The sequence below is a fragment of the Tigriopus californicus genome, chromosome 10 (genome assembly GCF_007210705.1).
Source record: "Tigriopus californicus strain San Diego chromosome 10, Tcal_SD_v2.1, whole genome shotgun sequence".
NCBI classification, from domain to species: domain Eukaryota; kingdom Metazoa; phylum Arthropoda; class Copepoda; order Harpacticoida; family Harpacticidae; genus Tigriopus; species Tigriopus californicus.
The window spans coordinates 7605427-7633308 of record NC_081449.1 but is presented as its reverse complement, the minus strand read 5'-3'; the positions used below and the strand labels follow the sequence as shown (position 1 = coordinate 7633308).

The 27882-nt window shown below is 46.2% G+C and overlaps 5 protein-coding genes and 2 long non-coding RNA genes across 10 annotated transcripts; 2 read left to right on the top strand and 5 right to left on the bottom strand.

Annotated features, from left to right (window-relative positions):
* Positions 1-1425: 1425 nt before the first annotated feature.
* Positions 1426-2532, bottom strand: LOC131887941 (uncharacterized). The gene is made up of 2 exons (XR_009374071.1): positions 2335-2532; positions 1426-1903 (listed from the first exon to the last, which is right to left on the bottom strand). It is a non-coding gene; the product is annotated as an uncharacterized LOC131887941 (long non-coding RNA).
* Positions 2533-2554: 22 nt separating this feature from the next.
* Positions 2555-3889, bottom strand: LOC131887939 (uncharacterized). The gene is made up of 3 exons (XR_009374067.1): positions 3601-3889; positions 3214-3325; positions 2555-2943 (listed from the first exon to the last, which is right to left on the bottom strand). It is a non-coding gene; the product is annotated as an uncharacterized LOC131887939 (long non-coding RNA).
* LOC131887929 (endothelin-converting enzyme homolog) lies at positions 3877-11815 on the top strand (the record flags this gene model as incomplete). The annotated part of the gene is given in 3 exon segments (XM_059236664.1): positions 3877-4986; positions 9416-9541; positions 9817-11815. Coding segments are annotated over 3 exon segments (2718 nt in total). The 3' UTR covers positions 11772-11815.
* Positions 11816-13628: 1813 nt separating this feature from the next.
* On the bottom strand, positions 13629-19860 carry LOC131887935 (prefoldin subunit 5-like). 3 transcript variants are annotated; one of them, XM_059236674.1, is made up of 3 exons: positions 19663-19860; positions 14245-14532; positions 13629-14098 (listed from the first exon to the last, which is right to left on the bottom strand). In XM_059236674.1, the coding sequence occupies exons 2-3, from the start codon at positions 14397-14399 to the stop codon at positions 13759-13761; spliced, it is 495 nt and encodes a 164-aa protein (XP_059092657.1). In that variant the 5' UTR covers positions 14400-14532; positions 19663-19860; the 3' UTR covers positions 13629-13758. The 3 variants fall into 3 exon arrangements, with proteins under 3 accessions (XP_059092657.1, XP_059092658.1, XP_059092659.1); XM_059236675.1 differs by lacking the exon at positions 19663-19860 and adding an exon at positions 19463-19585; XM_059236676.1 differs by lacking the exon at positions 19663-19860 and adding an exon at positions 19231-19368.
* On the bottom strand, positions 14534-19124 carry LOC131887924 (5-oxoprolinase-like). Its single transcript, XM_059236660.1, has 3 exons — positions 18627-19124; positions 15545-18560; positions 14534-15455 (listed from the first exon to the last, which is right to left on the bottom strand). Exons 1-3 carry the CDS (start codon positions 18940-18942, stop codon positions 14762-14764), a joined length of 4026 nt encoding a protein of 1341 aa, XP_059092643.1. The 5' UTR covers positions 18943-19124; the 3' UTR covers positions 14534-14761.
* A 1060-nt stretch (positions 19861-20920) lies between the features above and the next one.
* Positions 20921-24264, top strand: LOC131887930 (uncharacterized). Of its 2 annotated transcripts, none has more exons than XM_059236666.1 (3): positions 20921-22902; positions 22982-23108; positions 23189-24264. In XM_059236666.1, exons 1-3 carry the CDS (start codon positions 21273-21275, stop codon positions 24054-24056), a joined length of 2625 nt encoding a protein of 874 aa, XP_059092649.1. In that variant the 5' UTR covers positions 20921-21272; the 3' UTR covers positions 24057-24264. The 2 variants fall into 2 exon arrangements, with proteins under 2 accessions (XP_059092649.1, XP_059092648.1); XM_059236665.1 differs by having other exon boundaries at positions 22973-23108.
* On the bottom strand, positions 24073-27728 carry LOC131887938 (uncharacterized). The gene is given in 4 exon segments (XM_059236678.1): positions 24073-24975; positions 24978-25497; positions 25612-26401; positions 26487-27728. Coding segments are annotated over 3 exon segments (1371 nt in total). The 5' UTR covers positions 25739-26401; positions 26487-27728; the 3' UTR covers positions 24073-24251.
* Positions 27729-27882: the final 154 nt, after the last annotated feature.

The window sequence follows — 27882 nt, the reverse complement described above, 5'->3', positions numbered from 1 at the left end:
GTTAATTTATTTGCTATCCAATTCAACATTTCGTTGTATATTTCATTATAGAAATACATTTCCTTAAATCATTTTTCAAATTTGAAAGCATTTTTCTATTTGAGATATTTTGAGTCTCGTTGAACGAGACCGGATGCAGCACTAGCTTGTATGAGACTAAAAGTCTCGTTGAACGAGACCTTCATCATAAACACGGAACACTTGGTCATACGGCAGTCTCATTGAACTAGACTTATATAAGGTAACCTAAAAGTCTCATTGAACGAGACTTCTATGCCGCGTGAGGCGCAGCCGAGCATTAATTAAAAAACCATAATCAACAATTATATCTTTGCGAACAAAGCGAAAATAATAATAAAAAAGTGATGCCGCGCGAGGCGCAGCCGAGCATGGAAAATCGAAAAATAGTGAGATTTCACCAGGGACCCCCCTTGTGAAAAATTGAAATGCTCTGGAACGCACATTTATATACTACTTCTGTTTCTTTCAAACTCTCCCCAATTGAAACATTTGTGCAGATATATTGCCTATAGAGCAATGAATGGTATTTTGGAACCTCTTCAAGTCTCTTTTTCCTCATTTCCACCGATCCGTAGAAAAGCTGCTTACTGGTTGGCCGGTCCATCATCGTTCTACCCATTCTCATGTGTTCACCAAGCTTAAAACCACCAACAGAAGTGGGCACAAAATAGTTTCACGGCCGTAGAAAATATAGTGACAATAATGTGAGTTCTGCTTTGTCTGTAATGCATCCACCAGTTGCAAAAGATTATCGAAACCTGGTTATTAGAACAACGAATCACAAGGTGTTCCTACTTCCTCTGCTCATCTCTGAGTGTTTGGACTGATTCTCAAAAAGAATTCCATTGGAGCGTGAGAGCAAAAAGGGATAAAACCCCTTTTAATCCATTAATAACTTGCTGACACACAACAATCGCAAACACTTTAGACCAATGTATATGGATCCCAAGTTGCGGCTAAATACTCTCTGGACGTTTGGATCAAGATGTTTCCAACTTCTGACAAGAACCAAACTTAATCACAAAGTGGTCGGTTTGTACCATCTTGCATTTGAGCCAATGATCCAGAATGAGAGCGAAAAGGGAATACGGTTTCTAGGTACAAAAACACCTCCTCGTTTGGTTGGCAAGATAGCCCAAACCAGGTAGATCATATTATTAGCCAAGGTGAATGTGCTGGTATGTCGGTTCATACATGTAGGTACATGTAAGTAAGGAAAGAAAACTAACTAACGAGCCACTGAGTCTCCATTAATTAGGCCATGGCGTCTCTCCGACCTTTGCAAGCCCTTGAAATTGTATCTCCAAAGGACGGGAGAGGGCAGTCGGAGAGAGTGCGTGAATATGTGTGTGTAGGGTGGGGGGGGGCATGTTCTTAGGAGCCTTCAAAAGGAAAAGAATAATATACTTTTGTAGTTTGGCCCCAGCTTGGCCTACATTTTGTCGAGTCATAGTTCCAATCTAAGAATAAGTACACACATGTGATAGCTTTCCGCTGATAAACGAGCAATTAATCAAATCTTTAGGCGTCGTGTCGTCCTTTGGCTACACAACTTGGTTCAAATGAGGGGACCTTCAGAGCCCCGGTTGGTCCAATTGTCTCCTTCCTCTTTTTCAAAGCGCCTCGTTGTCCTTGTCGGCTCAAGAATACATTTTTGGCATGGATTCTTTACTGGGTCCCGGAAGAAAAGTACTCCACAACTTGACTCGTCGTCGTTGCCGCCTTCTTCCTCTCCCCTTCCACATCCACCATAGTACTATCCATCGTCATCTTTGCCCATAATGACAGCTCAGTAGATCATTTATCAAGGGTTGTACCAAGGTCAATTTTCCGAAATTTCCAATTGGATGAAAGCCCACATACTGGGCCGATGATGAGATCGCTGTCGGAAAGGAGACAAAAGGAATTGGAACAAGTTCAGCAGCAGCATGACTTCGATTGCATATTAAACACAGTTCCAAGGGGAAAATGTGGATATGAGGGCAGAAGCACTAACAATAACATCAGTTTGTTTTCGGCCAAGAAACGACATTCATCCATCATTAAACTTAATGGTGGTCACAAAACCAAGTCAAATAAAGCTGCGGTTCCAAATGCCGAGTCCCACTCGGTTTAGACAATCCCAATCTTGTGAAACAAGATTTGGGTTGAGCAAAGCAAATACTGTACAAATTGAAGTCTACGATTTAACCGGAAATTTGACCACTCTCAACTCAAAGGAGAATTTGGCCCATTTTCGCGGAATCAAGACTCAATTACTTCTCCACGCCAACAAACGAGCCAAGCCTAGAATCACATAGGTATACACCGTACGTGTATGTTCGATATGAGGCCCTGAATCACAAATATACGCCAAAGGAGGGCACGTTGAACAATCAGACCCGACATTGAAAGGGGGTGGGATACTTCACTCAGTGTCCCAAACTTAGCCCGGCGTGTGCTCTGGACACGGGAGACCATAAGTCAAATTTCTGGAGTGATGGAAATCCGACCTTTCTATTCTACATTACCCGTTTCGAATAACAACCTCGACTTGATCCATTATGATTATTTTTTTCAAAGCTTTTATTCTTGTTCTTAATTTAGCTTCATCATTGATCTGGTTTCCAAATGGTTTCATCTACACAAGTTTTTGTTGCATAGTGGTAATTAGAAAGACACCTTGACTTGTTTAAGGACTGACTTGGTCAGTCACCATGGTCTCCATTTGCGCTAGCGCTCGTTCGTTCCAAAGTTACCACTTGCCGTGGAACGGTCTATTGACGACTGTTTGTTCCATGTTCGACGAGCGCTTTCTTGCTTGAGCGTCAGAACCCAGACTGAGACAAGCGCGGTTCCCAAAAGTGGAACGGAAATTGAGTCAGTGTTGCCGATTTGAGTTCCTCAGGTGCAAGAGACCACATGGTTTGCAAAGGATTATGCCTGGAAGTTTAGTGGGATGAGACGAATGAAATTAGTTGCTCTCAAATGACAAATGTTACGGATGTCTGGAGATGACTTTGATCGAAATGAAAATGTCATGGGATAATTCAAAAAGGCTTTTTACGAGCCATAACTAATTTGGTTCGGAAAATCTATATCATCAAGCATGTTTTGAAAGTGTTTCCAATCACTTCCAGTTCTCATTCTTGACCACTGCCAAAAAGACGTCATAATAATGAGGTGGACCCAAAGAACACGGTCCAAACTCACCCTCTGCATGCGCGTTTTCAACTTTTCACTGGGATGACACGGCGTACATCTTACCACACTTTCCGGCTTGCTAGGCCTGGCCCCAAAATGGACTTGGATCTTGAACTCATCGCTAAAAAGGAGTAAAACGAGTGAAAGCCATGCAAGAGGGAAGTGTTTTTTTTTTCTTCATCTTGTTTCCTCCCTCAATCCCTCGCTCCCTCTCTGTTAGATTTCCAAGTCTTCTCCCTCCTCCTCCTCCTCCTTGTCCTCGTCCTCAGTGCTCCTGGTCCTCGTTCTTGAGTTCTCATCGCTGAGCATGAGAACGGTCCCCTTTCTCCCAAATAGGCTTGCTAGCCTCCCAGTAGTAGTAATCTTGAGCGCTTGGTCTTCTTTCATTGACTGTACCTGCTTTTCCTCCTTCTCCTCCTCCTCCTCCTCTTCCTCCTCTCCCGCCCTTTGCTTTTCGTTCTCAAAGCCAGGAATTCGTGAGTGATTCAGTCGTGCTCAATCCACGCATGTGGCAGGTTAGAATCTCTCAGTGGCAGAGACGGACGGATTTCCCCATCCAGATAGTAGTAGGACACAAGACTCGCAAGTACCAAACACCCGACCACTCACTACCAGTTTGTGCTTCCTCTTCTTTCACCACCACCACCACCTCGTCCTCCTTCGTCTCCTCCTCTTCTTCTGCTTCTTGTTCTCCTGTGTGTTCGGTTCTGCCTCGTCCTCGCTTTGATCTGTTTCCCAAAACTTCTAGCTTACTTGCTTGGCCGCTGGCCTTCGTGCCCAAGCATCATCACCGGACCAACAACACCGGGGTCCCAATCGTCTAGTGGAGCTGTTCTTGGAAGACTATCACTGGGTTGATTCACTGCGAGTGTGGTGCATTCTGCACAACGGTTGTGTTCATTGTGGTGGTGTTGTTGTTATCAGCAAAGTTTTGAGATTAAAAGATTGGCGAAGGCTAGCGTCAAGCATTCGCTCGGCTTCACAAGGATCGTCGTTTTGATAATGATTGGCACGATTGGCTAGATGACGCTGGACTAAGAACAGAGTGATCCATCCGGCCGGTTGTGTACAAACATAGTTATGATGAGGCAATAGAACTCAGGACCGAAAAACTGCCCCTACTGTGTGACCATGTTAAGTATTTCATGAAAATCGAGGCCATCATTCATCCTTCCAACATGTGGAACGATCGGGAACTTGACGAGGCGAATGTCTACGACCACAAGCCTCACGAGAACGGCGGGTTTGGCAGGTCATCCATAGATGAGCAATCCTACAGCATGGACCCGCCTCCCCCGCCGTCGAGTACCGGTACGCCCACCACAACTACCGGTAATGGAGGACCTTCCTCATTAGACTATCACTCAGCTCCCACCATGGACATGCGAATGGACCACAACATGTTAGATCACTATGAGTCCAACCCCAATGACTTCATGAGCCTTGATCATGCCCAGGAATCGTCTATGATGATGATGATGCCCACCCACATGACAGACCAGGGGCATCACCACCATCACCACCAACACCAACACGATCTCAACAATCACCATCACCAAGAAGCGACACATTTCGTGAATCACACTCAGTTTCACCCTCAATTTGTGCATTCCACTCGCGATGACGTCAAACTGCCTACAGCTAAGGCCAGAGATAACTACCTCAAGAAATATGCCCGAAAGTTTGGGTTGAACGATCGGGGGTGCTACATTGCTTGCGTGTTGGCTTGCTTGGCATTCTTCTTCTTAGTCATTATCATCGCCATGATCCTCTCTTGGCCAGGTAAGAGTTAGTCACGCACTTCCCTCCAAATCAGTTCCATTTCAATGTTGGAAAAGCATTGCAATCTCGAGACACAGAGGTGTAGTGATCATTGCTCAATCAGGTTCGCTAGTCTATGGAAATCCCAAAATGAGTGTTTTCCCCGCGTCCTGTCGTAAATGCCTAATCCCTCGGTGTTTATCCAATACTCAGAGCCTTTGAATGTGCCCAAGGCAATGAGATCTGGGGGTTAGATGAACTACCTTGTCCCCCATCGACAACGGGTCCATATATATACATATGCTACGGATATTGTAAATATGAATGAAGCCAGAAGCCAATTCAAACAAGAGTTGCCTTGTTTTCCTCTCTTACTTCGCTTGCTTACGAACCTCGAGTTCCTCGTACGAGGCCGGCAATTAAAACTCTTTGGAAATCAGGACTCTGTCCTTGTTTTTTTTGTCAGCACTATTTGCCATTGAAAAGCCCACGAATGCTCTTGAAATCAGAAGAGAAGTTCGACTCGACAATTTGATGGGGTGGCTTTCATTGCAGGACAAGGAAGGTTTTCCCCATTACTTGAGAGTTGCTATCTAAAGAAAGAAAAAAAAGAAAGAAAGAAAGAAGTAGAACTTGGCCTTCACTCGTTCATATTGGGGTTCACGAACGACAACGGGGGTGTCAACCGAGAACCCGCAAAAGTACGAGAGAACACCAGTACAATCCGGCCACTTACAGTACTCTCTTATTTTCCAGCGAGAAAACGAGTTCGGGTGTTCAAGTATACCCTAGGATAGATCATTATTGGGGGGTTGCCAAGATGCACTCTGCCTCACTCTATACGAGTACCTATCTGCCTAGTGAGAACGTAGTATAAGCGTTCGTCTGAGTATATCGAGTGTGAACAATGTCATTCCATGCATCTCCTTTGTTATCCACAAGAAAAGACGAACGCACTCACACACAGACAGTATATTATAATATACACGACACAAGCAAATCTAGAGAGCCGCTGCACACATGCGCGATTGACTTTCGGTATATTGATTAATGATGTAGGAGCACCATGAATTGAACTCCACGCAGGCCCAGCCACTTTCCCCTCCTTCATTCAGTACGTACTATCCGTCAGCGGTATAACGTTAGATCTAGGGCGGTCTTTCCATTCTTCAGCCGTCTCATTTCCCAAACAAGGATTTCCTGGTCGGTCACTGGAAAAGTTCTCAGTTGATCAATGGGGTTAATTAATCCAAGGCCATGTCTTATACCCTATGAAACAGATCGCCTGGCAGACTTGCCCCACTTTGAGCACCTTCAACGATCTACGTAGTCTCATTCATCAGTTTTCAAATAGATTTCTTTCCAGCCAAGCTCACCTGATTTCACTTGAAAAGGAAACTACTCAATCAATTTGAACATACTGTAGCATGAGCCTCCAACATATTTGTCAGTTAAAGATTAATTCAAAGCAACTTCCCATTAAAATCTTTGTTATAACGAGCCGATGTTAAGCAGGAACAGCGACAGATAATCACTTCTACTATTTGGCAAGGGGCGAAATCAGTTTTATGCCCAGTTACATCTGCATGACGGTTTCACTTCCGTTCGTGAAAAAACTTTGCGGTCCATATTGTGCTCATCGGGCTTGAAACCCAATGGAACTCCTCTCCTTCTCCTCCAACTAGAATCCTGACAATCTTGGATGGAGTCTGGCGCGGAGGCTTGAAGGCTTGAAGGCTTGAAGGCACCCTTTAAACGTGTCATTATAGGCCGCGACCCACCGTCGACGACTTTTCTGAGAGGCGGAGACAACGTATTCAACCGATCCGAGAACAAACTTGGTCTCCAAAACCCACCATTTTCACGCGTGGCACAATCTCCTGCCAACCAACCAACGAATAATAGTAAAAATGAGTTTCCTCCTCGGCTTAGGGACTGTCGAGAGTTTTGAAATATCTCTGAAATTAATGTTAAGGAAACTTTTTAACTAGAACACTCATTAAATTTCGAAGCTGAGACAAAGTGAGAGGAGGAGAGGGAACTTGGAAGGACCAGAAGATAATCCTCGTCCTGCTCTTGCTTCTTCTTCTTCTTCTTCCTCCTCCTCTTCCTCTTCCCCAAATAAGCCAGAAGAGGTCTCTTATGAGTCGGATCGGACCTCGGCTAAAAGTGTCAGATTGGGTCTAAAATACCAAAAGCAGACATGAGGCCCTCCATCTGTCTGGGTGAAAAATCTAGCTGCCATGTCTGCTTCCGTGCTTTTTGTGAGTTAGAACGATAAAATTTGAGGGTCCCCAAACTACAAGAAAATCGGACAGAAAGGAAACGAGAAAATGAGAGTAAGCACCATATGAGACTCAACTCCATGCTTCCGAAGAGAAGCTCAAGAGGATCCTGTCATTTTAGCATGGAAAATTGAGGCTTTTTCCCAGTGACACTGTTTGTGGAGCTGTTTTCTTGGGAACGAGAAGAGACTGAAGCCCATTCAATACAATGCGAGTTGGTGCTATATTCAGTAAACGAGAGAACGCGAAATCCTCTCCTCCGACGAGAGGAAGAGGAATGTCGTCCTTAAGAGTCTGTTGTCTCCTGGTCTCCTTGAAGTCTCCAAAGCCATTTTGAATGTCGACTCTTTTCGAGCCAAAACTGTGGCAGTGGTCGTCAAGAACCACTCGTTCCATTTACGGTGTATCGTCTATTTACATTTATGTACTATGGACTCCTCTCGAGGACTCCAAAGACTCGAGACAGTTTGTAGGCCTGGAACTCGATTTAAAGCCCATCTCCTTAACTTCATGGGATAAAAAAAAGTTCCATTCTCTTGTCAGGATCAACTGAGATTTTTCCCCAACACTGAAGAAGAAGCCATCTGCCTTCAGACAGTTTCAAAGTGAAGGCCGAGTTTTTTTCTCAACAAAGAAGATTTCTGTGACTTCATTTCATTTTGCTGACTCATCTACAACTTGTACGAGTACGTACGTGTATGTAGTCCACGTTAAGGAGAGCTGGAACGGGTACTCTTTTCCATGTACGCACGTAGTGGTACTTCCCCGGACATTAATTTCAAACGATAGGGTAGGTTTAGTACAGTTTGAAAGTATCTTCTGGCAATTTGTTCCAATTTGTGCCAAGTGTCCTTAACAGAGTCGTGTGAAAACGGACCAGATGTTTCAGATGTAATCCAAAATGTGCAAGGTTCTGTGGAATTTGGGCACAGTTCACTCGTCCGTTAGATGAGTAATGTTCATTTGCTTCCTGTTGTGCTTGGTCCTGTTTCTGATCCATACCCTGTTCTTGGCATAAGTCATGGATGGCGCCCAAGCCTCTTTGTGCACAAGAACTTTCAATGCCGTTACACCCTAGAAATGGCAGGCTGACCGTTCAAGTAAATGCTCGACATTATTTGACCACCTAAGAACGTCGCTCGAAAAGTGGTTTGAGAACAAATAGCGAAACTTTGGACATAGAAAGGCCAGAATAAGTACGACGATAGGCTGGCTGGACTAGGGAAGATGAAGGCGACGAATGAGCACGAACATTCCCTTAAAAAGTTGGTTTCCTCCATGCTTCGTCGACGTAGTGGCCAAAATCTTAGGTTTAGGCGTGCATGCGAGGGCGGAGAAGCAATCTGAGGAACAATTTCGGAACAAGTTTTGGGACATCAGCCCCAGATCGTGTTATGCTCAAATAGTCAAACCATAGCAACTGGACTGGGGTATAGTATCTCATTGTGTGCTCTTAAAGACTAGGAGACCATCTTAGAATGGTTGCGCCCGGCGGTGGCGGTGGTGGATAGACCCCCTCATCACATTCCTTCAAAGCCTCCAAAGCAGCCTTAGAGTGAGATCCAACATTTAGCTCTCAGAAGGAAGAACCTGGAAAAAATGCATTATGGTACCAAAATTTGAAGCTTGCTCTTGTTTGTTTTTCTTCTTCCCCTTACTCTTCTGGTAAGACTTGAAAACGGAAATGACAAGAGAGAGGGAACAAGTGGTCATCATTATGATTTTCATGTCCCATTTCATTAATCATTTCCCTTTCATGCCAGAGTGACATGCAGATGATAATTTAATAAGCTCGACACGCTCGAGACGAGAGCCAACCGAATGACAAGGTGGGGGTTTGCTAAAAGATAGTAGTAGACACATCACAGGACGCACTGCCAACATCATCATCACACTAGGAAAAGGGACCTTGGCAGCCAATTCTAGGACTGGTTCCACGCTTGGCATTAGCTTTCACTTTTGATTAGGCTTATTTTCGTCGAGGGTCATTTGGTTCTTTTTCCTATTAAATTGAGGACCCAAGCACTCGATTATATCAAGTTCCAAAAACGCGTAGAGGCCTGTCTTACCTGGGATTAGCATGTACCCACAGTGTATGTATAATTGCATATGCGTATTTTGTTGCCTTCCTAACGTAACCTTTTCTTGATCCTCTTATTCTTCAGCGTCACCTTTGCGTCATAGTGGACCATTGCATTTTTGCTCGAAACCGCCGTGTTTAGAGGCAGCAGCTGGGATTCTGGGCAAGAAAAACGCCTCTCTGGACCCCTGCACGGACTTCTACAGCTATGGTGAGTAATTTCAAGTCCTTCTTTCTCATGTTATACTGTTTAATGAGAGTCCCAATTCCCATCTTGTTCGCAAAGCGAACACCTCATGAAAGCTTTGAAGATTAGATAAATTGGGTTTTTGACAACCCTCTTAAAGACCCTTTCTTGGAACATGCATTTGGCCTTCTCAGCTTAGCTTAAAGGCTATGTAGTAATTCAAAGAACTCATAAAACGGCCGTCGTCTTCATTGTTCACTTCGACTGACCCGATTCTTTTCCCTTCTGCTTCTTTTCAGCATGTGACGGGTGGGTTGCCCATGAAGGGATCCCTTCCTCGAAATCCAGTTGGAGCACGCTCAGTGCTATGGAATACCAGTCGCGTATTGAAAAAAGTAGACTAATCACAATGGCCAGTCATGAACCCAGTCAGTTCAACTCCATTGAGTGGAAGGTTCAAAACTTCTATCAATCATGCATGTCACTAAGTTTCATCGAAAGTGATCGCGAGAAGCCGTTGACAAAAATCATTAACAATCTGGGCGGATGGGAAGTGTTACGATCGTTCAACATGTATTCCTGGGAAAGTCATCGCGTTCTCAGAGAGCTTCACACCGAGTATTCTGTGAATGCTTTCTTCCGGATTGACGTAATTGCGGACGTGAACGACCCCAATCGCAGCATCATTCAGGTGAATCCAGATGGCCTTGGAATGCCGGACAAATCGTACTACCACCGCTTGCCCGACGATCCCGCAATCCAGGCTTATCAGACCTTTATGAAGGATAGTGCACAGCTCTTTGGTGCGTCCAGTACCGAGGCTCATAAATTCTCTATTGACATGTTCAATTTTGAGAAAAGAATATCGGAGATCACGCCCGACGGAGATTACCTCGAGAACCCGATGAAGATCAACAATCGGATGACTGTCAAGGATCTCCACATCATGGCCATCAACGTTCCATGGCTTGAGATTCTCAAAGCCGCATATTCGGATGCACCGCTGTCGGAAGAGACCGAGATCATGGTGGTTTCACCTCAATACGCCGCCGACATTGGTGTTATCATGTCGACGACGGACCGTGGCTCACTGAACAACTACCTAATGTGGCGCTTGGTCCAATCCTACATGCCCTACCTCTCCAAAAGCTTTCGGGAAGTGACCAACTTGTACAGGAAGTCCCTCTCAGGGGCCCAGAAGCCCCTTGAGAGGTGGGAGTTTTGTGAAATCACCACAGAGAGGTTCTTCTCGCATCTAATGAACTCTCTCTACGCGCAACAAAAGCCATATTTACGCGAAAGACAGACCGTGGTGAAGAAACTGTTCGATTACATTAAGCATAATGTGGCCAAGAGTGTCTCGGTGAGTGACAGTTATGATTATGTGTCTCGACGGGCGGCCATGAACAAATTGAAGAATATGACCGTGCAAATCGGTACTCCCGAGTTCCTCTTGGACCGGAAGTACCTCAAGCTAATGTACAACCATTTGTTGGTCCAGAAGACAGACTTCTTTCAAAACATTCAATACGGTGTGATATTCTTGCGAAAGCGAGAAGAACTAGCCCTGGTGAGTCCGGGCGAAGAAAACGGCTGGCTAGCGCATTTGACGGCTCTCCAAGTGGGCTACTCGGCCGTATCCAACAAGGTGATCATTCCAGAGGTTCTGCTCCAACCTCCCCTCTTTCACCCGGGCTTTCCTCACTCCGTCAACTTGGGAGGCCTCGGAGTAAAGATGACCGAATCTGTGATAAAAGGCGTGACGGGCTACGGCTTGATGTTTGACCCTCAGGGGCGACTTCAATTCGCCCCCGAACACGCTTCCAACTTCTCCAGCAGTATCTATTTTCAACCCCTGACGGCGTTTGACACCTCGGCCGAATGCTTGGTGAGCTCGTTGTCCTCGAGTGGAGTTGACACGCCCGACATTCTCCGGAAATGTCGACGTGAGACTGCCGTGACGGTGTCGGCACTTCAGGAGACGTTCAAAGCGCTTAACGACATTCTGGAACTCGAAAAGGGTGCCATCCTGCCAGCCATGGAGACTTTTGATCCTCAGTCAGTGTTCTTTCTGACGTTCGCCCAGAGCCTGTGCTCTCAACAGTCCATGAAAGAACGAGACATTGAGCGGACCGCCAGGCATCGTCTTCTCAATCAGGAGCTTCTCAAAGGAGCCTTGAGTCAGACCCAAGGCTTCCACACCTTCTTTGGCTGCAGTTTCAATGACCTACAAGTTTGTCAAACTATACTTTAAGTCGTCCCTCAAAAAATAAACAAGCTCGTTGGGTAATGAAATAAGGGGCTGTACCCGAAGAAAGACTACCTGCCCCAAACTCATAATAACTAATGTAGACCCCTTCTTCTGATCTCGTTTACTCCAATTAAAGAGTACAAAGTGCCTTTTCATGTCCTAATTTTATCGAGATTTAACGAAGAAGAAGTGGGAAGGTCACGTAACTAACAGAATACTAAGTCAGCAGCGATAATGAGAGTAATGCTAGAAGCATATCATACTTAAAAGTTATGGCGCACAATACTGATGATTTTGCAATTGCGCCATGCCCCATGCCATTAAAATAAGTGTGCCGTATTATCTAGGTATGCCTCGAAAAACAAATTAGTGGGGGAGTTCAAGTCCTTGAGCCGCTTCTCCTACTCAGTCTGGTCATCCCAGTTATCGTTGTAAATCCCTTGTGGGTAATGTCATACACCATCATAGTCCAGTTGATTTAAAATGTCTTTGATAACGAATTCGAAATATATATTCCAATTTGATTCATTCTCAATGCGTCTTTTCTGATAATCAAACAATCAAGTTGCATTTACCCGAATTGACCAGCTTGGCCGAAAGTCCAAGCCACAGCAAGACAAATGCATTATTGTGCACTAATGGTGAACCCTAAGTTATGCAATGATCGAACCAAATTATTTTGAGGAATTTAAGACTCCACGCACTCGACGATCGATAGCAATTTGGCGACTCAACCCCGCAATTTAACCGCCTTTGTTAGACATTACGCTGTCGTTATATTTATTGAATGTTTAGTAAGCCAGGAATTGCTTTGGAAACGCATCCCCTTCCCTTGAATAGTAGTCTTTGATCATATATTGCTAACGAGCAGTAAGAGAAATGGAAGAATCACTTATCAAGGACTTCACTAACTAATTATATTGGCCAGGTGATTCGTTAACCGCCTCACATGTTTTCACTCAAGAAATGATTGGAGCAACTGAAGTCAATTGTCCTCTGGCTTATGCTACTCGTACATCCATCAATTTGTTTCTGTCAAACAATGCCACGGACTTAATCAGTTGTATTAGTCCTGACAGGTGATTTGTATTGGACATTGAATGTTTTGTCCAACCCTTGGCCTGACCCCAAGTCGTCTACGACAAATGATGGCCTTTAATGGCGGTTCAATGTGAGACAATCGCAATGCTCAAACGAAGAGATGTCTTATGATAAGTGGGAGATGGCAAATTCTCTTTTTTGTACCAGACGGGACCATCATCTTTTTTCTCGGGAAAGAAGGGACAATCACAAGACGAGGAAAAAAAATCCTCCCCTATCTCTTGGTCTTCATCTCGTTCTCATCCTCAGCACTTTCTGATGAGTGAGTAAGTAAGTAAGCAAGCAAAGAATCAAGGGGGGAAGGAAGGAGCGAAGGAAGAGGAACGAATGAAGCAAGGAACGAGGAAGAAATGTCCGACGACAGAGCGAGCAAGTGCGTGGAGCTCAAGACAAGGATGGCAAGAATTATGATGCGAGGACTCTTGAACACGAAGAGCATGATGATTTTTGGGGTCGCTGGCACTCGTGAGTAACTTGTGAAGCGTCGCGACAACCGCGCCTCTCCACCCGGCTAGCTGATCAATCAAAGACAAGAAAACCTCTCGTCATTTTCATCTCTAGTACAGTCCGACAAGAAATGAAAACAGCCAACAGCAAAAAGAGGGAAGAATGGAAAGAAAGACCCGTCTTTAAAGGCCACAATGGGACGAAGGAGAGGTAGAGGAAAACCAAAGAAATAAATGATGTCTCTTCTCAGGTAACGCGACTAACAAGGGCAAGAAGAGAGTTTTGAGGAATGGAAAGCGGTCTAAGGAGATCTCAAGTTAAATGATGTTTATTGGTGAGTTTTGTTTCTTAAATCGTGGTATGGGCAGAAATAACCCTTTAGAGAAGGAAGACCCCCACGTCTTTTCAATCGTAATTTTCTTGTTCTTGGCCCGGCTGGCTATTAGGCACTGGCTGTTTGGCCAGCCTTTTGCTGCGAAAACTGTTGTTGAAGCTTTATCTCCATCACATCCATGACTGCGTCACGAACACGATTCTTCTCGCTGCCGATAGCTTGAACCTTTTCCATTTGCTCAGTGACATATTTCACCTTTTTCGTGAAGTACTCTTTCGCATTGGGAATATCCTTCTCCACGTAGTATCCGGTACCCACGTCCACCACGACTTTCTCAGGATCCTTCAGTTTGCCCGGAACATACATGGACCCAGTCAGGGGTACCAAGATGTCTTTATCGGCGTTTCCGGGCGAACATTTGGTCAAAGCTTCTCCAGATTCTTGAAATCTAAAATTAAGACCTTCAGATTACCAAACAAAAGTCACTGTCGCTCAATAAACATAGCCCTTAGAATGGCAAAGGATGATATAGACATTCAGCAAAGAGTATCAATCAACGCTGACGTATTGTAGGTACTATTTTTGAATACTCACTTGCTTTGAGCATGCTTCAAGTTCTGGATCGATTCTTGGTAGAACTGGAGATCTTGGTCCAATTGGTTCTTGAATTGAGTCAGTTGCATCAGATTGAGTTTGGTGAGATCGATGGCTTGCATCTTGTTTTTGCCTGCACCGGTAGAGGAAGCCATTATGGTTTTAGGCTTTGCCACGGAAAGGGATCGTCAAGGGCGAGGGCTGTTTGTAGTATTATGTATACATAAAACACGCAGTACCACACGCACTTGCTCGTTCTGCAGTCACTTCGATTCCTTGGGGATTAATCTGTAAAGGAAATGGAAGGAAATCCTCAAAAGAGAGCAACCAAGGTGGTCAGATTAAAGACAAGAGAAGAAAAGGTAATAATGGGCGCAGGAGATCAAGAGATGGACCCCGAGAGAACTAAAGAGCGCGAGAGAGCGAGAGACATTGAGATTATTCAATCTTTATTTCATCCACCCCCTCAACAATGAGTGCGAGGACATTCGAGCACATCAAAGACGCAGGAATCTCATTAGGCCGAGTGTTGCGTTTGTTGATAGTCGTAGAGACTTCCTTTTTCTACAAATCGGATTGTTGTGTCCCTTTCCTCATCACTCGGCGGATGTCCAGGTTGATGAAATGGTCCCTGCTTAGCGTTTCCNTGTTGATAGTCGTAGAGACTTCCTTTTTCTACAAATCGGATTGTTGTGTCCCTTTCCTCATCACTCGGCGGCTGTCCAGGTTGATGAAATGGTCCCTGCTTAGCGTTTCCACCGCTTTCGCCTCGTTCATTGTCATTCATTTCCGTCGGCCCCCACCCTCCTCCTCCTGGAGTTTGTAGAGAAAACACATCCCCACTTTCCACGGGAATGGCACATTTCCCCCCCAAATAGAGGGTCTTGTCTTTCCTCTCCAACAAATTGACACCTCGGTGACCATTTGCTCCGCCTGCCATTCCATACGGACTCAGGACGCGGCGTTCTGTCAGAATGGACAACGTCAGATCCTTGCGAAAAAGCATTCGTCGAAGCACACCATCGCCTCCCTTGTGTTGTCCAATGCCCCCAGTGCCAGAGGCCAAAGAGAAATGCTCCAAAATGACCGGGTATCTTCGCTCGAGGATTTCGGGATCTGTCAATCTAGTATTGGTCATGTGGACGTGAACGCCGGAACGTCCATTCCAAGTGGGACCGGCGCCGGCTCCACCAGCCACCGTCTCGTAGTATCTATAGGGCGGAGAGAGGTAAAAGCCATCAATTAGCGCTCGACGAACAACAAACGCATCTCGACACATCTCCCAGGACCTTGGTCTTACCCGAACTGTCCATCACCGAACGTGATGTTGTTGCAACACCCTTGACTGGCCGCGCAAACCTCAAAGGCCTTCAAAATCACATCCACGAGTCGTTGAGAGGTGAGGACGTTCCCTCCCACTACCGCTCCATCTTCAGAGGGGTCCAAAATGGAACCTTCAGGAATGATCACCTTGACAGGTGTCAAGCATCCTTGATTGAGAGGGATGTCATGGCCAACCATGCACCTTAATGAATAGATCAGGGCGGAGAAGGTCACAGCTCGTGGGGTGTTTGTGTTACCCCATACTTGATGACCAGACCCAGAAAAGTCAAAAGTGGCACTCCCTTCACTCACATCAATGTCCACCTTCAAATTGATCGGAGATCCGTCATCCATATAATCGACAGCTTTTAACGCGCTTTTCCCTGTCCTTTCCTTCACCGATTTGCCTATGGCGGAGAGCATGTCGCGAACGGCAACTTCAGCGTTATCTTGAATGTGTTTCATGTATGCTTGTACAACGTCCAGTCCATAGCCATCAATTAGGCCCGTCACTAATTGAATTCCTTTCTGATTCGCCGCAATCTGGGCCCTTAGATCCGAGAGGTTATCTTGCAGGCAACGTGTGCCCGAGCTTCCCGGGTATTTCCCGGGCTCTTGAAACTTAGCAATCAAAGCCTCCTCTTGAAAGTCTCCACGGTCAACAATCTTAAAACTTTTAAAGCTTGCCCCTTCCTCCCAAAGGAATTTTGAATGAGGAGGCATGGATCCTGGAGAAATACCGCCAATATCTGCATGATGTCCTCGGTTGGCGACGAAAAACACAGGCTCCTTATGGTCCGAGAAAAACACGGGTGTTATTATGGTCAAATCCGGGAGATGCGATCCTCCAGCTTTGGGATGGTTTGCCAGTATAACATCGCCACGATGTAGATTGCCGGCCTGCACTTTCATTTGATGCCGGACAGTGTCCTGCATGGCTCCGAGATGAACTGGAATGTGCGGCGCATTCGATACCAAACCACCGTCTGGTCCAAACAATGCGCACGAGAAATCCAGCCGCTCTTTGATATTGGTAGAAATTGATGTTCGTTGTAGGATTCGACCCATCTGCTCGGCAATGGACATGAATCGGTGAGAAAATATGGACAATTGAATCGTATCCAGTTCAGTTCCAATTCGCGCATGCTGACCATCCCCCATTACGATTTTCATATTCCCTTGGGAAGTTATCGTACAAATGCAATCAGGCTCCACCAAAATAGTGCTTAAGTCATCCATGATAATGGAAGGGCCATGAATTTCTTGACTCGGTAAAAGGTCTTTCAAACGGTATACCTTGCAATCTCTGGGGCCTCCTTTGAAGTAAATCTTTTCAGTGTGAACATGCTTAGGCTCGTCTGCACCACTTGATAACTCCACCTCATCGGTAAATGCAGTTTTCCCAATGCCACGAACCCTGATGTCATCCACAATTACATCACGATTTGACAGAGTGAATCCAAATTCAGTTTGATAACGTTCAAAAAACGGGTCCAAAAAGTTTCCGTGTTTAGGATGTCCGGAATCTGGTTTCGTAGCCATGCACATCAATGCACAATCCGTACCTTCATAACGAAGGTGAAGGTAAACTTCGGTTTCGATGCGAGACTCCTCAAAACCTTGAGATTTTATCTTCTCCACACATTCGGCCTGCAATTGATCCAGTGAGGTATCCACAAATTCAAAGTTGTCCTCGTGATACTTCTTCCCACAAGGGATTTGAGCTTCATGGACCTCGTCAGCCAGGGCCATACCATAAGCGCTGAGAATCCCTGCATACTTATGAACATAGACTTGCTTCATCCCTAAAGATCGAGCAATGGCGCAAGCATGCTGGCCTCCAGCACCCCCAAAGCATGCCAAAACATGTCGTGCTGTATCGTAGCCCTTTCCTTGAGTAAGAGCGCGAATCGGTCGGCACATTGACTCATTAGCCACTTGAATGAAACCAATCGCAACCTCCTCTAACGTCATGGTCTTGGTTTCGCCCGCCTGTTTTCTGAATTCGTTGATCTCTTCTGTCAACTTCTGAAATTCTGTCAATGATGCTTCTTTATCAAGGGGTTCGTTTTCGTTTGGACCGAATATTTTGGGAAAGTAATCGGGGAGAATACGCCCAAGCACCAAATTAGCATCAGTTATGGCTAAATGGCCATTCTTCCGATAGCACACAGGTCCAGGATGAGCGCCAGCAGATTCCGGTCCCACGACGAAAAGGCCCGAGCGAAAAAAGAGTCGAGATCCTCCTCCGGCAGCTACCGTATTCACGTCAAGTTGAGGGGCTTGTATCGTTACCCCTGCCGTGGTGGTTTCAAACACGTGTTCATAGGCGCCATCATAACGGCTCACATCCGTCGAAGTTCCCCCCATGTCAAAACCAATGACGGCTTGTTGATTGGCCGCCTGATACGTCGTTTGAGCATATCCCACCACTCCTCCCGCCGGCCCCGATATAATGGCTCTGGACCCATTGAATTCTCCCATGGGGGTCAATCCCCCGTCTGATTGCATGAAGGTGACATTGACGCCTTTCAGATTGTCCTTGAATCCGGCGGCGAATCCTCGCACATACTTATGAATGGAGGGTGTCAGGTAGGCATCCACACTAGCCGTATGACCTCGAGGCACAATTCGAATCATGGGCATAATCTCGGATGAGAGGGAGATGTGCACGAATCCTAACTCTTCAGCCAGTGTCCGCACTTGTTGCTCATGGTCTTTAAAGTGATAAGAGTGCATTAAGACTACGGCCAGACTCTTGATACCCCGGCGGAGCACGGCTTGCAACTTGGTTCTCAATTGATCCACGTCTAACTCTTGTTTGACAAACACTTTTTCTTGGGTCGATGTTTCTTTTTCTGTCATGTGAGACTTATCTAGCTGACAACGAGGGTCATCCAAGTAAACGCGGGCTTCAACTTCCACTACATCGTCATACAAGGTATTGGGTTCCACGATATCGAGATCGAACAGTTTGGGTCGGGCTTGGTTGCCTATAAACATCAATCACGAACTAATTAGAATCTAGTCCACTACATCACCCGAGAGTGCTGCCTCACCGATATAGAGCAGATCTTTGAAGCCCTGGGTGACCACTAAGGCCGTGGGTTCACCCTTCTTCTCCAACAAGGCATTGGTAGCCACGGTAGTGCCCATTCGGATCCATTCAATATGGGCTGGATCAATGGGCGCCTCGGCGGGAAAGGGTACGCCCAACTCCGACTCGAGAATCCGTCGGATGCCTTCCCGAGGGGCATCCGCATAATTGGATGGGTCCACGGACAGCAGTTTCATGACGCGAATCTGGCCGTTGGGACATTTGGCAAACACATCCGTGAATGTACCGCCGCGGTCAATGGCGAATTGGAAAGCCATGGCGGGCTCGAGCGCGACTCAAAACCACAATTTATAGCCCCCAACTCAAACTGACAATTAATTGACGATCGATAATCGAAACCAACGCAGAAATGCTCTGGTCAAACGGATGATGGTCAAAAATCTAGAATCCAGATACCCTCCCCTCGATATCCCGATAGTCAAAACGGCTAACTAAACGAACACTTTGTATGGTAATGCGTAGGGGTCAGGCCAGAGAGAACGAGCGAATGAACTGAACAGGAATGACCATTTACGCCAAGTGGCGAGTTGCTAAATTCGACAGACCAATGGAGCAGCTCCACCGTCACCGAGGATGATCCAAATGATCGAGTCTAAAAACCGGCTCTTCGGCCATGATCAGATCGAGCCAATTCTGGCCTGCCTTCTTTGTTATATGTAGTGTACGGGCCGATTTGGAAACTGAACAGCCCCGGATGATGGCGGCGGCAACGAAAGCGACGACGACGACGACGACGACGACGACGAGGACGAGGAAACGACACCCACCGCTGCCTACCTAGAGGCCATTGGGGCCACAGGGGCCACAGCCAGAAGAGCTTCCGTCTTTGGTCGGATTATTCCTGTATGTGTATCTAAGCCTGATCCTAATGAAATCTTATTTCAGCTGGCTACTCGTGGGCTACTCGCTGGCTGGATCCATGGAGCTAAATTGACAGGGGGAGGATCAGGAAGGAACCGAGAGGTAGATCGACTTACTCGTTGGTGTCAACTCGAGACTTCCACAATCCTCCACGGAGAACGAGGTGCGGAATCGACGAAGGCTGCACGATCCAAATATTCGCCGTATACACACGTGCAGTTGTTCGTTCACCGACTTTTTTACGATCACGACCTTAGTCAAACATCTGTGAGGGGCAATTCGCTGAATTCAGCAGTGGGCAAGCTACTACGCCCGCCAGTATGCCGCTAAGGCTGAGCGATGAGGGCACGCTGCCCGGCTGAAATGACTCGCTACTTTACGGAGGTGGGCTAAAAAGTTACAGGCCCTGTGCCGATGCAGCAATTACGAGAGCAGTGTTTCGACTCTGTCAGATGAAGCTCGAATATTTCAAAGATCACCAGCCGGTCCACGAGCTTCTGAATGTGCAACGAGTTGCGTTCATTCAAAGTTGGGTGCTGTCTGGAATGTCTCTTAGTTTGCTTTCTATGCCAATGTCTGACTCTTGCTGCTCTTGCCCCAGAGCCGGGTTGAATTGAAAAAAGTGTTGAGGCAAGACCGTATCCTATAGTTTTTAATGAACTAGTCCATAAACAAACTTGAGTGAAATGATTTGGAATTTGAATTCACAGCTAATTCAGTTATCTCAAATATCTCTTAGCAATTGGAGCTTAAGCCCACATCAATTTTCTTGGCTTCAAGTCGATGGCCATTTTTTCGTCACCCTTACGATGTTATGTCCAAGATGATGATGATCAGGGTTGTCCAAAAAATGCAATTCAAATTGGCAAAAATCACTTGGAGAATATCTGAGCTGATGAATCGGTTTGCCCCGCAAACTTTCCAACCAGTACTGCCAAGTTTGATCAGTTTGTTTTTTTTGATCAGAAATGAAACTACAATTTACCAGAAAAAATGTCAAACAGAGATCATAGTCCGCAGTATCCGTCTTAAAGCTTGCAATGCAAGCAGATTGGTCACAGCAGTATTGAAAATGCTACAGAAAAGCAAAAATGCTTCACTTATCAACCAAACAATAAGCAAAATTATGAAAGAGCAAAAATTATGAAAGAGCAAAAATTACCATTCAACCAAAAAGCAAAGGCACAAACAAAATAATAAAAGAGAGGACATGATTTCATTTTCAGCATACATTCTATAAAATCATTGAATTAAGTATTATTTCCTTCCCAAAGTGAGCAGGCAGTCACCGACAAAGAAGGTTACAAAAGACATAACCCTTCATATTTGTAGTGAACAAAAAAGCCTTAAGAGATTTTCATGATTTTGTTATAGAGGCGAATGTACTGAGATGATCAAAAGAGGAAAAATTGATGAAAGGATAATCAATGAAAAATAAAAATCTACTGCATTACTTATAAATGCAGAAAAATGTGAATGAACCCAACGATGCAAATAATGCAAAGACATCGTGGAAGTGAAAAATGCATTTGCTTGTTTTGACCAGCCGTTCTCCAGGCCTGATCGATCTGCACCCACCACAAAACAACATCATAACGCCTCGAGTACAAGGAGATTTTTGTCGTCATCTCATCCGACCAGAGGGTGAAGTGATCTCCCCGCCAAATAACGTCCTTCTGAGCCACTCACATCCACCACACCCCGCTCGCTCGCACCGTGTGGAAGCATGTCGGCCTCAGTCCCCGGCCATCGAGGTGGGGCCCCGATTGTCAATCATGGATCCGTTGGTCTGGCTCGTCGAGCTCGTCCTCTCCACCCTCCATCTCCATCCAGTATTAGTGGCAGCCACTCCGGCACGCCGTTTTTGGATCAGAATCTCCGCATCACGGTCAAGGGAGGCCAAGGCGTGGAGCGGGTCATTGAGTATGCCGAACCGACCCTCTCCAGCGTCTCCTCATCGCCTCCTGTCCCCGTCCCCGCCCCCGCCCCCATATCATCCGAAAAACGTTCGATTGATTCGAAGAATGGGACCACGCCCAACTTGTCCCTTGAATCCGGATTGAATGAGGTGGTGGGTCGATTAGCTCAGTTGGGCCAATTGCGATGGCAGGAAAAGGCCCAGGTTCGGTTAACCCACTTTGAAAATTGGGCCGAGTTTTGGGTTATGCGGGCAGAGGCTCAAGATTTATTGGGCCGCCTTATCAACGAGCCTTTGGCGGCAGCCTTGGCCCCGGTCCAGGACCCGCCTTTCCCCGGTATGAAGTTCATCATTCGATCCCCCACGCATGGATTGGTCCGGGTTGAAATTGAGGCCGTCAAGAAGAAAGGCATAATTGAAGTCTCGCTGATGGATGTGGGTGTAGTTGAGATGATCAAGGTTGAGGCTTTGTTGGTCATGCCACCGCTTTTGTTGGAGGTGCCTGCATTAGCTGTGCATTGTAAGTACGTGAAAACCAAGGAGGTTCCCCAGGTGAAGCAACTCGATCAAACTCATTTCACTATCGAGTGTCAAGGCTGGAACGAAGAAGGTGATGTGATGGTGGTTGATATCCCAGATATCATTCAGTTGTATAGTTCGAAAGATTCCTTTAAACCGGTGCCAGCCTTTGAGGTAGAATCATCCGACTTGGAGTATGAGGATGCGGTGGAAGAGGTCAAGAACAGCCAAGACGAACCGATTGGAATTCCTTCACAGGACAGTTCTTTCAGTCAAATCCCAAGAAGTTTTGATGCGGATCCAGTGGCTCCTCTCAAATCGGGAAAAGACAAGAAACTTTCGGGGAAAAGACCCTTTGCTATTCCCACAATTCCCCCTCTTCCAATCCGGTCCTCGCCCGAAATGCTAAGTGCCGGTACGTTAAGACGAAATATCGACTCTTTTGTGATACCCGAAACTGTTTCACCTTTCGATCCAACTCAGTGCATTCCTAGTGATGAATTTGTGGTCGTTCACGTGATTGACGTGCAAGCCTTTGACTCCATTTTGGTGACCTATCAAAATAACGAGATAGAAGTCAATATTCAAGGCCTTCATGTTGGGCATGGTTACAATCCAAGCGATGATGAGTGGAATTGCCGGGCCGTGCAGTGCCTGAAAAACTTGCTTTTGGACCAAGATGTGGTGGGAAACTTGATGGTTAAGCGAACCGCCCATAACTCATTTGGTGTTGCTTTTCAAAAACTGGAAGTAGAATGTCAGCTCTTCGACGAGAATGTCGCAAGTATGCTCAACGAGTTGGGCGATGGTCTATTTTCCTTGGCTGAAGTTACCAATGCGTTTCATATCCATGACCTTCCCCCTTTGGAGGACTTCAACACAATCAAGGACTCCGTTTTCAAATTTTCTTGCATCACAAGTGAGTTATTACCTTAAGATGTACGAATCAAATTGCAGTCTGACCCCATTGTCGTATCTTTCGGTCTTAGACTTTACAGATGCTATCTTTGTCAAGTTGAAAAAGCATGAGGAAACCTTGAAAAAGATGGAATCTTTGATTGCAAAGGTCGACCGCAAACCAATCGAGAAGTCATCTTTGTCAGAAGGCCTTCTGGTGTTAGCCGAGTAGGTGCCCTCAATCCGAGGAATGTCTGATCAATGAGTGTCCTTGCTTGGTCTGTAATTTAACCTTCTTCTTCTTTTAGATATGAATACTCATTGTATCGAGCCTGTGTGAAACATTGGGATGACGACGATATTGTCCAAGTTCTATTCATTGATCACGGGAACGAAAAGTCGTATTGTGTGGGAGACCTGTACGTCTTGCCGGAGCAGTTCATGGATTATGCTCAATTCTGCCATCTAGTTCAATTGAAATGGGTGGAACGGAAGGAAATGACCGACATGGAAATGGTCCGGTCTCTAAAATTGCTGAACGGAACAGATGGTGATTTGAAACTGGCACTTTCCCATATAACCAAAGATGGAATGCCCGTGGTGACCCCCAGATCGAAAGCAAATCGATATCTCATGGCAGATTTCAAAAACATTGTCCTTGACGTGGGCCTTAGCATACACAATCGAGCCGAAGACCTCGGTTGTCCATCGGCGAAAGGTGTCATTCAAGGCGTTATTATTCGGGTTTGTGAGGAGGATCCTTCCGTATTCTACCTGGTGCCGGATGAAAATCTCGAATTAGGCATCGAGATCAATCGGAGATTGGCCAAGTTCTACGCATCCCATTCTAGGCCTGACCTTTACGTTCCATCCGAGTCGGAGGTGTTGGCGTACCGCGACGAAGGCAATAATTTCTATCGGGTGATCGCCAAAAATGTGGACGAAGAATCGGTCACATGTTATTTCATCGACTACGGGCTAGAAGAAGAAGTCGAACCTTGTGATCTGTTTCCCCTCATCACGAACGTCGAGGATTATGCCCAATTAGCCCTTATTTGCCGAGTGGTCGAGACATCGGTCCTGAAGCAAATAGCAAGGTCCCAAAGGTATTTGGTGGAGGTTGTCGAAAAAGATTGCAATCATGTGCGGGTTAATGTCTTGGAACATGTACCTTGAGTTCTAAGATGCCCAGTTTATCCTTCATGGCGAAATCTTTATTCCGATATTAATACTGACACAAGAACTATTGCATACCTCATCAAAGCGTTTCAAGATGTGCTTTGGTTGAAATTAGAATTGGAAAAGGAATAGATTCTGTATTGCTTGTAGGCTTCATTAATGAATTACTGCGAATAAATTACCGACGTTCAGTTACTTGAGACCACTCTCTGGATTGAAGTCATTTGCACAAGAAGTGGAACTAGCTAGGGTGGGAGTTGTTTTGGGCGTTGCATTGTATTGCGCCAAACGAATGGAGTGATCGTCGTTGGTCGGCACTTCACCCGAGGGAGTGCGCTGTGTTGGTGTGGAAGATTGAGCGGGCGAATGAGACCGAGGAGTGGCAATTGGGGAAGAATCGGAAGCGCTAATCGGTTCATAGCCCGACCCGGATTGGATGACTAAAGCATTGGCTTGATGAATCTCTCGTAAAGGCAAATCGTTATGGGATGTGGTGACTTCGCCATTACTCGGTATATCGACGCGTAGCATGTTATAGTTGGGTGGGTTATCCCTCAGAAAAATACTTTCATAGGAGGGAGGAGGCTCAAAGACTTCCTGCTCGCCTTCACCATTCGGCTTGGGGGGTCGATACATGACCATGATGGAGACCGTGCCACTTCGGGCTTCTGTGGCAGTGCTTCCATCTGGCAATCCGGTGGTGATCATACTGGCCCCGGAGATGTCCCCATTGTGACGTCGGGCTTGGGCTTCCGTGATCATCTCCATGGGAGCCCGAAGGGATTTGTGCCACTTAAGTAAGAGCATCGTGATAACCACCAGAATCAACACTATGGACAAGTAAATGACGATCAACAAGGTCATAGTGGAGATCGACCAATGAGCAATCCCATTCACGGGGCATTCTGACTCATCAGGTTCAGGCCGAATTTCCCCGCTAGATCTCCACGGGCGTCAATGACGGTCTTGAGAGTGATGCTTTTGGATTCACAGCTATGACCTGATCGATCATCATAGCAATAGCCCACCAGGGTCTGCTTAGGACCATGGCTATTCAGGCGTTCTGTTGTAGACACGTCCCATTCCCCGCACAACTTATTGCGAACTTGCGATTTGTCCGTGTAGGCCTCAACGTAATCAACACACACGGACGAACCCCAGTGGCCTCCAGGTTGGCGATAGTCATCCTCATGTTCACGGAGATCCATCAATTCAACCACAGCCGATATTCCATCCAAGGAAGGTCCAGCCTCGATTTGAATGGTGCAATTAAAAGGGCGGTAGTGATAGTTGTGTCGCCCAAGACGAATGATCACTGCAGATTGAGCCCCATGATTCAACTTGATCACTGTTCCGTTCTTCTGGCACACCGATCTCCCGGCTAAGTCATCTTCATCGAGGTATACGATATCGTAGTTGGTGGAAGTCAAGGAGTTGGCTACAAAATAAACCCACAAAAGAGCATTATCTCTCGCTTTCATCCCACACTTGAGTACTCAATTCCATTCATTGTCTTGAGCCCAATGTGTCTCCTTCATGAATGAATACTTACCTTGACGAGAGTAATCAAAATTCATGGAAGATGAGAAAAGGACACAGAGAAACCAAGCCAGAAGAATGTATCCTGGCACTAACCATGCCAATTTCTTACGATTCTCTTCACTCTCACAAATCGACATGGTGACAGCCTGGGTCAAACGCTCGATGTTAAAGTTCAAGACATATTTTCTGTCATCCCCTACGGACTTAGCCCTTGTCAAGGACAGAGCTGAAAGCCCAAGAAGATGAAGTTTCCCTCCCAAGATCGATATTCGTCCTCTCGGAACTAGCGAAGAGACGAGTCTCCCTTGGTCTCTAGGACCCTTCTTCTTTCTACTGCCTTTCCATTCACTTGTCTTGGCTCGTTAGCTCACTAGATTCGGGTTGGTCCTTGTGCGCAGACTACCCACCCACACACACACACACACACACAGTCAACTCAGACTCGATGGCCACGGCACACGAGTGCTTTCGTACAAAGAGGCCAGCTGAGAAAGCTTTGTATCAAAAGGCCATTCATAACAACCAATAGACAAGCAGACAAGCAGACGGGCATGCAATGAACAGATCCCCCCCTCCCTCCGTCCTTCCTTCCTTCAATACAGACAAGCTCACAAGGGCGTGTGTGCACCAGCCTTTTTTACTCTTCTAAGACGGCGAATGTTTGACAAGAGGTTTCTTTCCAGACCAAGGTAGGCAACAAATTTGAGTTACTTCAATCATCGGACCAAGTCATAAGCAGCTAATTATCGCCATCTTCTTCCTCTTCTTCAGATTCCACATCATCTCGAAATCGGTCAAATCTATCAATGTGCAAAACACGTCCGTTATACAGAGAAGCATAATAAATACACACACCAAGCGCTCGCTCATCCTTGTTCACCTCACCTCATATTTTTGATTTTGGCTTCCTTCACCACCACCAATTCCGAGGCCACTTCTTCAGAGAATCGCCAAGCTCTTTTTTTTAACTCGGGCACATTGGAGAATCGCTCAGCCCGAGTGCTTAGTTGGTCCACATTGAACTCGCTTATCTCCTCCACTTTGGCTTGAATCGGGCTCACTTGGGCGATCGAAGCCACACTCATGGGTGGGACCGAGGCAAATCTGCGTGATCTCCGCTCTTTTTTAGCCCGCTCTCCCGGTGAATCGACGCTTGCATCTCGGGATCTCTTCCGGTGCGATCGGGGTACCACAGAGATGAAGTTCTCATCCTCCACCATGGGATGCGTCTTGCTGGGGGGCCAGGTCTCATTCCAAGCGCTAGACTCAAAATTCAACCTCTGACGTGTACCTAAGCGCTGATGAATGCTCCGGGCTTTGGGCGTGTCTTGGTGTGTGTCTGGGATGCCCACCCCTAATCGAGCTTGAATGGAAACCCGTCTTTGAGGCTCCGGATGTCTCCGAGTCAAGGAATACTCGTTGGACCACTCCATAACTTCCAACGAGTTTGAGGTGGGGGTGGTGGGGGTGGTGGGGGGTGAGATCTTGAGCGAGGACGGGTTATCTTGACTCAGGACCCCAAATTGGAAACCACCCCACGTAGGAGGGGTGGCGGTGTTCGGGTTCACGTGGAGCTTGTCATTGTGGCTCTCATTGTTATTGTTGTTGTTGGGAAAAACATCGCCCGTTTGAGTGGGAGCTGGACTTTGCGAGGGGGTTTGCCGCAATCGCCGCAATTCATAGAACTTTTTAATTTGAGCCAAACTCATTTCGTTCACGGCGGATGCGGACCGATAGGCTGTCAAGCTAGCGGGACGAAGGTTGTTGAACTAACGATGCTGGAATAAGTGATGGCAGGTACTGGAGGTTGGACTGATCCGTGACCCGTGTTTTGACTAAGGCAACTAACCGAACTAACCGCCGGCCTCCCTGTTCAGTTGGATTTGGGATCGGGTTAGAGATCGAGAAAATTGTGAATTTTTGAGACTCGGGAAAGGTGGGTCGACATTCGAGTTTTGGTGTATTTTACCCTCAGATCAGGCGATGGTTTCAGTCATTCCACTAGACAGTGTTTCTTTGGGCTGATTTGGAAAATTTAGATTGTGTATATCTATGTATGATATAATATATGTATGCCATTGGAGAGGCAAAGCAGGAAATTCATAGGTTTATCTGCCATAGATACACTTGCTTTACTTGGCTAGGCAGTGTGTCCACTAATTTGGCTAAATGTCATTGAGTCACAGCTCATGAAATAGGTTTTTGGTAGTTATGAATAATGAGGCGTTTGTTTGCCTTTGCATATCAGTTACTTTCAAAATATTCACTGTCAACTGCATCA